Source organism: Gobio gobio (assembly GCF_949357685.1).
Source record: "Gobio gobio genome assembly, chromosome: 5".
NCBI lineage: Eukaryota > Metazoa > Chordata > Actinopteri > Cypriniformes > Gobionidae > Gobio > Gobio gobio.
In genome coordinates this window covers 15,532,396-15,544,544 of record NC_137101.1, presented here as the reverse complement: position 1 = coordinate 15,544,544, position 12,149 = coordinate 15,532,396, and the positions used below count along the sequence as shown (strand labels likewise).

The 12,149-nt window shown below is 38.5% G+C and overlaps 1 protein-coding gene across 2 annotated transcripts; it reads left to right on the top strand.

Annotated features, from left to right (window-relative positions):
- Positions 1 to 324: 324 nt before the first annotated feature.
- On the top strand, positions 325 to 12,148 carry irf5 (interferon regulatory factor 5). Of its 2 annotated transcripts, none has more exons than XM_079818258.1 (10): positions 325 to 610; positions 2,287 to 2,397; positions 5,585 to 5,707; positions 7,456 to 7,642; positions 7,949 to 7,974; positions 8,248 to 8,275; positions 8,356 to 8,784; positions 9,526 to 9,915; positions 10,423 to 10,541; positions 11,227 to 12,148. In XM_079818258.1, the coding sequence occupies exons 2-10, from the start codon at positions 2,347 to 2,349 to the stop codon at positions 11,413 to 11,415; spliced, it is 1,542 nt and encodes a 513-aa protein (XP_079674384.1). In that variant the 5' UTR covers positions 325 to 610; positions 2,287 to 2,346; the 3' UTR covers positions 11,416 to 12,148. The 2 variants fall into 2 exon arrangements, with proteins under 2 accessions (XP_079674384.1, XP_079674385.1); XM_079818259.1 differs by having other exon boundaries at positions 362 to 560.
- The last annotated feature ends 1 nt before the right edge of the window (position 12,149 follows it).

The following is a 12,149-nucleotide window of genomic DNA, read 5'->3' as shown; positions in this document are numbered from 1 at the left end:
ATACCAAAAGTCACAGAACCCACCTAGTGAACAAATAAACGCATTGCAGTTGAAAGTCTAAACAACACTAAATGTAGCCTAATAACAGTCTTATTAAATGAGCATTTGCCTCCTGTATTTCTGTCATTTGGCATATTTACTGAATGTTTACAGTTCATAAATTCTGCACTAATAAGATACAGACCGTCCAACTACAAAAACAGCACTAACCCGTCTAATAAAAATAGGATATACCTAATTTATTTTGGTTAATGATATGAACTTGTTGTCAAATGTTAAACGCTATAACACAGGGTCACGGTGCATGTATGAAAAATGAAACACACACCACTTCCGTTTACATTAGCCCCTGTCATCCGGAAGGGTGGTACCTGTTCTACTTCTGCAAATACGTTTGTGTCGTCTCATGCCAGTAAAAAAGAACAACATGGATATGAGAGAGTCCTCCTGGAGAGCAGTGATCAGTCAGTCCACGGCCATTTGATCTGCTGGAGCTGAGAGGACGAACCGAACGGACGCGGATCTAAAACTCACCTGAACCATATGCGCGCGCCCGTCAGGTAAACGCTGAACTGAGCCCGATTTAAAGTTTGGATACTTTTCATTGCAGGTAAGTGATTTTAGGTTTGTTTAACATTTGCGAAAGTTACAGAGCATTAAATCTTGATGGTTTTGTCGCACAAAATGTGATTTAAGAAGCTCTGGACGCGTGTTATTTTTGGACAGGTGGGGATTAAATGGGCGTTTTAGCAACATTGTGGTTTATTGAGTAATAGGCATTGTGTTTGTGTATCTTTTATGTGTATTTGCACGTTACTCATTTTTAAAGCATACAACACCGAATTCCTTTAATAAACCACCTATTTGCTTGTATTTTGAATCCAACGTTATTTAAAAAGTTTTACTTGCATACATTTGACCTCATTACTCAAATTTAAAAACAAAAAAGGCTGTATAAATAATCATTAAAAAAAATTGTATTATTTTAGGAATGAAAGTATGTGACAGTGGAAATAAATTAAATAATAATAAGTTACATTTATATTTATAAATAAAATGTTAAATATCTAAAGAGAAAGTGGATGGCTAAACATTTAATAAATGTTAGAATTCTAAAAAAAAAGAAAAGAAAAAGGCTTGAACTGCTGAGAGAACTATCTAATAGAATTATCTCTATTTACTTTTCGTTTTTTGTATTAATTTAACTTAAATGTGGAGTAGATACCAAAAAAGGTTGATAATAATAGTGTAACATACATTACAGCAAAATCGAAATAATTTCCGCTGACACACATTATTGCTTTTAGCAATTTCTCATAACACAAACATATTTTATATGACTAAATAGTTCCTTTATATTTTTAAAGATGGAAAATAAATAAAAATAGCTTTTGGGGGACCTTCACACATGCATCATGTCATCCCTTCACTTAGTATTTAACCATATTATACTCGGAAAGCGGAGAACTGGGTTTGTTACCTATAGAGATAAAAGTGCAAAAGAGGGTTAAAGGAACTAAATTGGAAAACACCGAAAAGATTTTATTTTAGGAACCCCACCTACTTCTCTGTCCTAAACCAAATCTAAATTACTCTAGCACTTGGTTGATATTGTTCCTCTTATCAATTTATAATGAATGAATGAATGTAGTAGTAAAGTAAAGTAACTTCCTTTATGGGAGTTCAAGATCAAGACACCATTTGACACTCATTGAAAAGGCTCACATGAAGTCTCATGACTGTTTAATAAGAAGTGGCATTGAAAGTTTCACAGCCTCTTTTTCATTTCTACGTAAATCAGGTACACTGCTATCATGACAACCTTGGTTGAAATGTGTTTTCCCCTTTATAAAAGCAGACTGTGTTAATGGTGGCGTTCGAGCTTGGCTGTTATTGTGCTCAGTCATGTTGTCGTTTATTTACAGAGGTAACATGACCTCCCTGCTACTGAGCTTTTCAAAAACTAAATACCCACATGCTTTCTGTTTTCCCTCGAGCACCTGCTTTTATAGCAGCGATTTGAGGACTTGGCAGAGGCCTGAAGGCTCACGTCTTGTCACATTTGTCATTGTGCTGCTTTTGTGCTGAAGATTTATTCAACTTGTTGCCCTAAAATTGAGTCAGAGATACTTTTATTCAGATTTTTTGTTGCATACGATGATTTTTTTGGTTGTGTAAACTTTGCAGATTTAACTTTTAATTATGTTCCTCTCTGATAGTTGCCAACTTCCAGACTAAATCTTCTGTCACAATATAACTAATCTTTCTTTTTTTTTTTTGCCCCAGCAAAACCAAAATAAGTGTTCACAATTATCACATCCTCCGACCCCCTCGTTTTCCAGCACCATGAGTGGTCAACCACGGAGGATTCGTCTGAAGCCATGGCTGCTGGCACAGGTGAATTGCGATCTATTAATCCCATTGTACATTTTGAAGAACATTTTTGAAGACAAGCCGAAAAACAGTGGACATTTACAAAAATTAGAATCCTGGCATTATTTACTTGCCCTCATGCCATTCCAAACCTGTATGACTTTCTTATGTGGAATGTAAAAAGCAGATGCTCTTTTTAATACAATGAAAGCGAATGATGACCAAGTGCTGTAAAGCCCTATACATGAACAAATAGCGCCACGAAAGTAGTTCTAATAACCCTGATTATGCCATATGCATTTATTCTCACGTCAGATGACCAGACATGACACAGCATTTTTTTAAATATGTGCATGCATACACAAATGTTGTACAACAGAGGGAAAATATCTTTTCCTCAGATGACATCAGTCACAAGTTGGATGGATTACTTTTGACACCTTTAAAGGCACAATATGTATGAGTTTTGCGTTTGGCAGACACTTTTATCCAAAGGGACTTGCATTGCATTCAAGGAACACATTTGACATTTTTTCAGTTTTTGCTTTCCCTGGGAATCAATCCCATGACCTTGGCGTTGCTTGCTAGTGCCGTGCTCTATTGTTTGAGCTACAGGAAAGCTATTTTTGGATTAAATATCCAAAAACCACTAGACCACTATATATTTTGTTGACTTGTGTACTTGCATTATCCCAAATGTTTCCAAGAATGTTGAAATCCAGAGAAATAAGCTATTTTAACCAGGACATGGACTGTGTCATCAATGCGTTGCCCTCGATTTCCGGATTTATTTTGTAGAAACCGTGCAAACTACAGAGACGCTTTAATATATTACGTGTTTTATTAGACAGGTGAGCAACTGTTTGGATACATTAATCGACAGAAAAAGCTAATCATTGTTATATAGCTCAACACAATTAGGCCTTTTGTTTAAATCCCATTTTCTTGATTTTTCCACGAGTACCATGTTTTACCATGCCTAATATGGATCTAGTTTACTACAGTGCAAGGCCGTAACCATGTCTTGAACATTGGGGAGGGACCAATTTTGTTATTTTTATAAAGCGTAAAGAAACAGAACAGTGAACGAAATTCTAGGTCTAATTCTAGTTGTGAAATAATCATTTTGGGACTATTTGCAAATAATATTTCTCAAGATTCTTCCCGTTAGTGAATAAATACATAGATCCGCTGCCAACATTTGAATTCCTTAGTGGTCTGGTGGTTGAATTTTTGTAAACCAGGTTACAGGTTCTAGTCTGCCCTCATATAGTCAAAAATGTTCAATGATTGTATATTAAGAGCATGGACACATTTGTGTGCACTTTGTTTTGTGATTTCACCGGAAAGAATAGATATCCTTGTAATGGCATTAAGCGATAGATTGATGCGCTTGTCTGTTTGAAGACTGTGGTGCACGAGCCAAAAGAGAACGTAAACCCCGCCTACCTTGTTTTGATTGGCCATCGAAATAATGTTGACATTGACGAGCGCCGTTAGACCTGAGGCAGACCAGACTAAAAATTTAACTTTTTTAAACTTTTTGTCATCCTAACATACAGAGCGCTGTAAAATCGTGAATGGAGAGCAGGAGAGCAGTTGTCTGGCTATCACCAGACCAAGCTCAATCTTTTAAGATTAAGATTCAAGAACATTGGTCTGGGGAGTCTGCTAGGTATTTTCTACTGCACAAGAGGCGTGATCAACGAGCATAAATTAAATTACTCTGTACGCAATTGGATAGTCTTTCAACCAATCAGACCACAAGAGGCGTGATAAATGAGCATAATTCAAATGACTCTGTATGCAATTGGATAGTCCTTCAACCAATCAGACCACAAGAGGCAACGAACCATCGCTTCTCTATCCGTCATTAAACCCGTGTTAAACCCGCCAATAGCGTGCCAGGTGGATAAGCCGGTTTGTGATTGGTTCCCGCAAAAGTGTGACAGAAGCAGTAGAAATGAATGTACAGGTTTCCAGACTGAGTTGCAGGGCGAAATCAAATCGCCAGCAGATCGGGCTGGGTTTACCTAGTCTAGGAGAGCAGTGCAATAATTTCAAATATTGGGGGAGACAATTTGGCCATTTCTAATTATTGGGGGTGGACTTGTCTCAGTGTCTATGGTGGTTACGGCCCTGTTGCAGTGTGCAACAAGTGTCTCATAGTAGCCGCAGAGCGAACACATAGAGTAGCATTATAACATAGCTTTCAACACACTCAAATGTATCTAATATGATAAAACAGCACTGTGTTACCTCACATACACATGACCGGAAGAAGCAGAAGTGTTTGTCTGCGGCATAATAAAAGCTCCACTGCTCTCAAGCCATGTGCCGCTCTTGTCTATCATTAGCAAGTGCTCCAGCAACCTGGTTCCGCTCCATTGGCTTTCAGCAACACCCTGCTTCATACTACAGTAATGTTAATAAATCTTTAATACACTAGCTCATCCATGAATATTAATTCTGCCTGAGTCCCGTCAGATTCTTTCCCGCCGGCTGTAGAGGTGAAGACAACAACTACCATGATTCCGCGAAATCAAGGCGTCATTAAGCTATGCCTTTGTTTTGAATAAGCGACCTCTAGCGACGAAAATTACATATTGTGCCTTTAATTTGCTTTAAAGGTGTGCATTTGCAGAATTGTGAAATCCAGTAAAGTCAATAGGAATCCACACAATTGGGATTTTCACTTGAGGACTAAAGCAGAGTTTGCAACACTCTAAATTTGCTGCGTTGAAAGTGAACAGTGCTTCCTGCATCGCTTCTCTATTGGCACAATTTTTTTGGCCTTTGAAAGTTCATGAAATTTTGCTAATATGACCCCACCTAAATGTTGACTTTTGTAATTTTTGAAACTCAAAAGTCTCTGGTAACTGTGTGCTTTCTCAAATTTGTATGAATATCAATGAAAAAATTGGTCAGAGTAATTTTAACCTCATTTCCAACAAAGAGATTCATAAAACTTCACTGGGGATGTACCATACCCCTGTTTCAAACACTGTATATAATATTTATCTCATCATTAATGCTTCAAACAGATTGGAAAGAAATCAGTGTCCGGCTTCCATCTTGCTTTAACCCATCCAGCACTTCCAGATATCAGCCTTTTAAAATGGAGGGAATAATAGAAGAGGGGTATAATTTGAAATCTTGACATCCTGAGTGAGTTCTACATTAGTAAAGTAAACATTTCTCACTCCGGCAGATTAACAGTGGGAAATACCCAGGACTGCACTGGCTCAATCAAGAGCGCAGACTATTTCGGATCCCTTGGAGACATGCCACCCGCCATATGCCTACCCTGGAAGAGGAGAACACTATATTTAAGGTGAATCATATGGTTTTGGCATCACCCATGCTGTTTTTATAACCCTTTGTGTGAACGTTGAAGTAGTATTTCGCTTTATAGGAGCTTAGATTCAACACCAACCCAATATTGTCACCTGGATGCCGAGGTTACATTCTTTGTCACAACTCTTATTCTGTTCTAAATTTAGAACTAGAGGGAAATTTTGGGGTGCTTTATAGTTTCAATATACTGAAATACCTAGTATATTGCAGCAGTAACAGAAAATGATTGAAAAGGGAACCACTGTTCTCAAATGCTCCTTTAGAAACAACATGTATTGCATAACATTGAACCATTAAATGTCTGTATTTACGAGTCCAAGTGATGTGTTCAAAGATAGGCTTTTCAGTACTTTTGCAACCACTCTTTGGAGAACTAAAAATGGAGTTTCAATTCCACTTGACTTCACTGCAGCAAGACTTTAAGAGGAAGTCATGAAAAGTTTAGAGCCTTGAGGTTAAAGACCCTGTGAAATCGAAATGTCTATTGTGGTGGATTTGTTGCGTCTTTATGCAAGTGTATATTAACAAACTTCACATTTAGCAGAGATGTGCTTTAAAAACGACCTATTTAGTCTTTCTGGGAACAGACCAAAAATATTGTTGACTCATCCTGCACCACTATGCAGATTTTGCCCAATAAAATGCTAGAATAGGAATGTCCCGCCCCCTAATTACACTTAAAATGTACTGTGACTTAATTTAAAACCCATTTTCCTGGTTTCACAGACCAGGCTTAAGCCTAACTGAAAGCAACTTTTATTAAAATATGTCAGTGACTTGTTATGTTTTAAGGCATGTTTACAAAAGCTACTTAAAGGGATAGTTCACCCAAAAATGAAAATTAGCCCATAATTTACTCACCCTCAAGTCATCCTAGGTGTATATGACATTCTTCTTTCAGATGAATAAAATATTATATTAGTTATATTACAAAGTTATATTACAAAAGTCCAGGCTAATCCAAGCATTAGAACTTGATTCATAGTTGCTCTGTTTTTGAAGTCCATAAAAAGTGCATCTGTCCGTCAAATAACGTGCTCCACGCAGCTCCGGGGTGTTAATAAAGGCCTTCTGAAGCGAAGCGACGCGTTTGTGTAAGAAAAATATCCATATTTAAAACTTTATCAAGTAAACTTTCGACCGACCGCCTTCCCTGTTATGGAAAAATTGTTGAAACTTCCCCTGCCGATCGAAAGACTAACGCGACCAGGTACTCACTTTCACTTTCAACATTCAACACTTTTCCATGGAATGCGGTCGGTCGAAAGTTTACTTGATAAAGTTATAAATATGAATATTTTTCTCACACAAACGCGTCGATTCGCTTCAGAAGGCCTTTATTAACACCCCGGAGCCGCGTGGAGCACGTTATTCGATGGACAGATGCACTTTTTATGGACTTCAAAAACAGAGCAACTATGAATCAAATTCTAATGCTTGGATTAGCCTGGACTTTTGTAATATAACTCCGATTTTATTCGTCTGAAAGAAAAATGTCATATACACCTAGGATGACTTGGGGGTGAGTAAATTATGGGCTAATTTTCATTTTTGGGTGAACTATCCCTTTAAATATTCTAATTTAACCAAGGCCTAATCCTTGCTTAATCTAAGCCCTGTCTGTGAAACCAGGCCATTGTCTATAAAAAAAAAAAAGAAAGGGACGAGACCTGTATCTGAACATTTCCAATAAGCATCCCTTCATCCACTCATTTTGCTCTGCAGGCTTGGGCTCTGGAAACAGGAAAGTACCAGGAAGGAGTAGATGAGCCAGATCCAGCCAAATGGAAGGCTAACCTCCGCTGTGCCCTTAACAAAAGCAGAGAGTTCAGACTCCACTATGATGGCACTAAGGACACCCCCGTCCAGCCTTATAAGATCTATGAGGTGTGCGACCAGTCAGTCAATGGAGGTAAAGACCCAGTAACTTGGGATATTAGCTGAAACAACACTGTTGGCTTTTAAGCTCTAAAGTGGTTCTGTCATGTTTAAAAAATGCACCGCAAGATTAGCTCAAAAACTGTTTTATCAGCTACTGACTAGCAAAAAATATAATCCAAAATAAGGACAGTCTCTTCAATATTTCCCACCCCAACTTCTTAATTCGGAAATGCATCAACACAGGAATGAAAACTCAGTTTGTCAAGAAGCCATAGAGTCTTCGAGGGATAAAAGATGGATGAGACAATAAATCATCTCTTCTTTTGTTGATTTTTAGATGTTGGAGAGGAAGAGGAAGAGGAGGTAAGTGTTGAAGAGCATGGAGTGTAGAAGAATAGCTTGAATAACTGCTGAAATAAATAAATGGTCAAATCAACACGATTTTCACCACACTGTAAATATTTTTACACACGTTTCTACATTGCTCATCAAAATAAGTTAACCAATTTTCAACTTTGTTATACAGGATTCAACTCAGTTTAATGTCATTTAAGTTGAAATAACTTAAACATCCAAGTTGATTGTACTTATTCATCTAAGTGTTCGTATAATAATCTAATGATATTTTTTTTTCAGCTTCAAAACTTTGTCAAACTCTCCATTGGTAAGATTTCTTCAAAGTAGATGTCATTTGGAATAAATTTGAAATAAAATATATCTAAAAAATATGTTATTTTCCGACAGACCCTTCCAGCTATCCAGCATACCCTCCTAGAGTTGACGTTCCGTTTGCATCTTCTATTGGCGATGGCTATAATCCTGCCCGCCATAACCCTCCAATGAACCTCTTAGGAGAAATTGTCCATAATAACCCCAACGGAGGTGCTTCTATGACCACTCATCTCGCCCAGCCCGGCACAGGACCTCCTGAATTTCCTGGTCACAATGCAATCAAAGTTGAGCAGGGATCATATCCCATTCATGGTGGACTTTCGAATGGTATGGATTTGGGGACTGGAGTCATACCGCCTCCTGCTCTTCAGGATGTAGTGTCTCATTCTGTAGGCCCTCAAACCATGGTGGACACCCCAATGCAAGAGGTGCCAGCTCAAGCGGAGAACCAGATTCATCCCTGCATCTCAGAGTTGCTGAGCAGTCCACACATGTTGCCCTGTAAGCCTCTAATACCTTGTTCTTCTGGATTAATGTTGCAATTTATGATGAAGACATAGCGAATTCTCAGAAAAAGCCTAGTCCCGCCCTCTCATTTCGAGTAATGCTGTTGTTAGATGACTTTGTAAGAGGTGTGCATAGAGGCACTAAGAACAACACATGGTGCGCACCTTGGCTGTATTAATATCCAAATTTCAGCTGTTAGACTGAGAATCTTTCGTTTAAGAAATATAAAAAATGAAAGGTCTTTCATCATACACCCTCGTGTTGTTCTATTGACCACAAAAGGATAAGGTTAGGCTGGATGTTCAAACTTCTCTTTTCCATATAATGTATGTAAATGGTGACCAAAATTACATCATTCGAGCTATTTAAATATTCACATTTTCAATGATTGGTTACAAGAACATCATGATGTCAGTGATGTTTGGCATCATTGACATCTGGAATCATAGATGTCAAACACTTCTTGATACACCAGATACAAAAAGGTGAGTTAAATTTGAGAGCTGTCAAGAGATTAATATGCATTTTGATTAGTTTCTCACACAAACCTCACATATAGCTCCAGAAGACTTGGAATATAAGTCATATAGACCAATTTTTACAATGCCCTTTGTACTTAATTGGCACTTTATTGTCATTCATTTTCATCGAATGGAAAAGAGCAGCATGAAAACCAAGAAATGAGTGTGTGTGAATGATAATAAACTGTTCATTCTTTTTTTTTTTCTATTCTAGTAACTGATCTGGATATCAAGTTCCAATACAGGGGTCGTACAGCTGGTTCTTTGACCGTCAGTAACCCTCAGGGTTGTAGACTTTACTACGGGAACCTGGCGCCCACACCAGAGCAGGTGGAGCTGTTCGGTCCAGTAACGCTTCAGCAGGTACTGTTTCCAGGATCCGCTGAGATCCCGAATGAAAAGCAGAGGTTCTACACCGATCATCTGCTGGATGTGATGGACCGAGGGCTGATTTTGGAGATCAGGGGACAAGATATCTATGCCATCAGGTTGTGTCAGTGTAAAGTGTTCTGGTCCGGGCCAGGTGTGCCTGAGCAGGGTCCACCCAATCCAATGGAAAGAGAGATGAAGATAAGGGTCTTCAGTCTGAACAACTTCCTTCAGGGTAAGAGGAATACGCTTTGGAATACCAGATATCAGTTTATCGTGACTGCATTACAGCAATATACATTTCAACCAAATGTCACAATTGCCAATTTGAGCCTCAAGTTTCAGAGTTTGGAAGAATCATAGCAGAAGTGATGTTGATCAGAACAGAGTAATTTTGAATATCGGCTGTTGATGAAGAATAGCTATAAAACTTGACAAATGTAACATTGATGAGGCGGCAACATTCACATCCATTCTCTGTGGCAACACGAGATTGATTAAACTGCCAATTCAACACCCTTTGCTCTTCATTTTGTTGCATTTGTGCTACTGAAGCTTCCTGTCTTTGGTGGGAAGTGAAAAAGAGAGAACATGAACTTGCCCCACTTACTTCCAGACTCATATGCATGAACTTCAGAGGCACTAAAAGTGCATGCGACCACCTGAGGTCATTCCATTGATTCCATGTGATCAATTCAGTTAAATAAAATGTTTTGTTTGTTTGTTTTTTTGCCCTCCTCAGGTCTCATTTTGTATCAAAAGGGGGAGGCCCCCACTCCACCACCCTTTGAGATCTACTTCTGCTTCGGTGAGGACTGGCCAGACAGAAAGCCCAAAGAGAAAAAGCTCATCATTGTCCAGGTGTGAAGATGAAATCCTTGTTTGTTGGTTTCATTTGGAGTGCGAAGACACTAGTCATTTATTTACGCAGGAAGGTGTACAAGGCTGTGCTATATATGAGTTGTTAGACATGATATACGGCATTGTATTTACAATATAGCTATAGCTAGGTGAACAGGTGTTTAATGTCATATGTGTTTCAATATAGTGTAGCCAATCAGCATCCAGAACCAGAGAATTTTGCGTTCTTCAAACCTAGCAATACATGCTATTGCTAATTTGACGTGTTTTCACGATTACTAGGTGAACAGATGTTTCACATCATAGGTGTTAGTATATATAGTCTATTTTACCCAATCAGCATCCAGGACTGGAGCAGTGTTTTATTTAACATTCTTCAAACTTAGCGAACCATCCTATTTTGCTAAATTGTGTTAGCAAAACCATGTAGCATTGTATTCACAATATAGCACAGCAGTAACATGGCATAGCTGTTAATTTAGTGTATTTAACCCAATCAAACTTGTCATACCCATTACTATATTGTCTTTTAGACAATCAACATCCAGAACCACAGCTGTTTAATAATTTAACAATTGTCAAACCTAGCATAGATAGCTATATCAAAATAAACTTGACTCACAAAAAAAAAATCAACACCTGCTCTTACTGAAAGTATTTGCTGTCATGTTTTTTTTTCTTGTAGGTTGTTCCAGTTGTTGCAAGAATCCTTACAGAGATGTTTTCAGGCGAGCTTTCGTGGTCTACAGACAGCATTCGGTTGCAGATCTCCAACCCCGACTTGAAAGACCAGACGGTGGAGCAGTTCAAAGAGCTCCATAGACTGTTGCAGAGTCAAAACACGCACCATACCTGGCCTCAAAACATCCACTAACTGAAAGAGGAACCCATTTTCCATTACCAACTTAATTCAAAATTGGAGGTCTTTACAGCACCTTTGAACACTGGAATATATAGGTGCCCTCGCCCTTTCCTTACTGAAAACATTTCCATTGGACCCGACCTATTGACATTTCCCCCCCCCCCCCTATTTTGATGTTTGTATTCTTCCATGTAAACTTGTCTTTTAAAATGTTAGTTTTCAATAAATACCATTGCAGTATTTTAAATGGTTGCTGGCATGATCAGGTTACCACTGTATGACTCACCCAATGAACATCTACTAGACATATAGTCTCTATTAAACCCTTAAATAAGCTGTGTCACTCATAGATTTAAGACTCATATTTCTTGCAAGTTCCTTGCAAACATTACGAGAGCATGCGGATAACATCTGCTGACCTCATCCTATAGGGTCCGTGCCAGTAACACGAACCTGTCGGACTTGTACGGATATGACTACGTACTTGACTACATAACGTTCATTCAGCAAATGGGATGCAGGAGGGGTGACCTGAGGGTTTACACGTGCAATTGTGAGAAACGCATGATTGTAAGGCCTTAGACAATAGAAGAGGGTTCAATTTACTCTGTGACTCAGAAAACAAGACCTAAAGGATCCATGTAACTTTCTTAAAATGAAACCTGGTCAAACAGGTTCTCGAGAGCTGCAGAAAGAGTGTAAATCAGTTCTCAAACACACAAGTGCATCTGAAATGATACGAGACA

Bases quoted from the DNA above. Each gene is read 5' to 3' on its own strand.
- irf5 (XM_079818258.1), top strand. From the start codon at position 2,347: ATGAGTGGTCAACCACGGAGGATTCGTCTGAAGCCATGGCTGCTGGCA. The intron at 8,276-8,355 runs GTAAGATTTCTT...ATTTTCCGACAG, and splicing joins CTTTGTCAAACTCTCCATTG to ACCCTTCCAGCTATCCAGCA. The intron at 9,916-10,422 runs GTAAGAGGAATA...TGCCCTCCTCAG, and splicing joins TCTGAACAACTTCCTTCAGG to GTCTCATTTTGTATCAAAAG.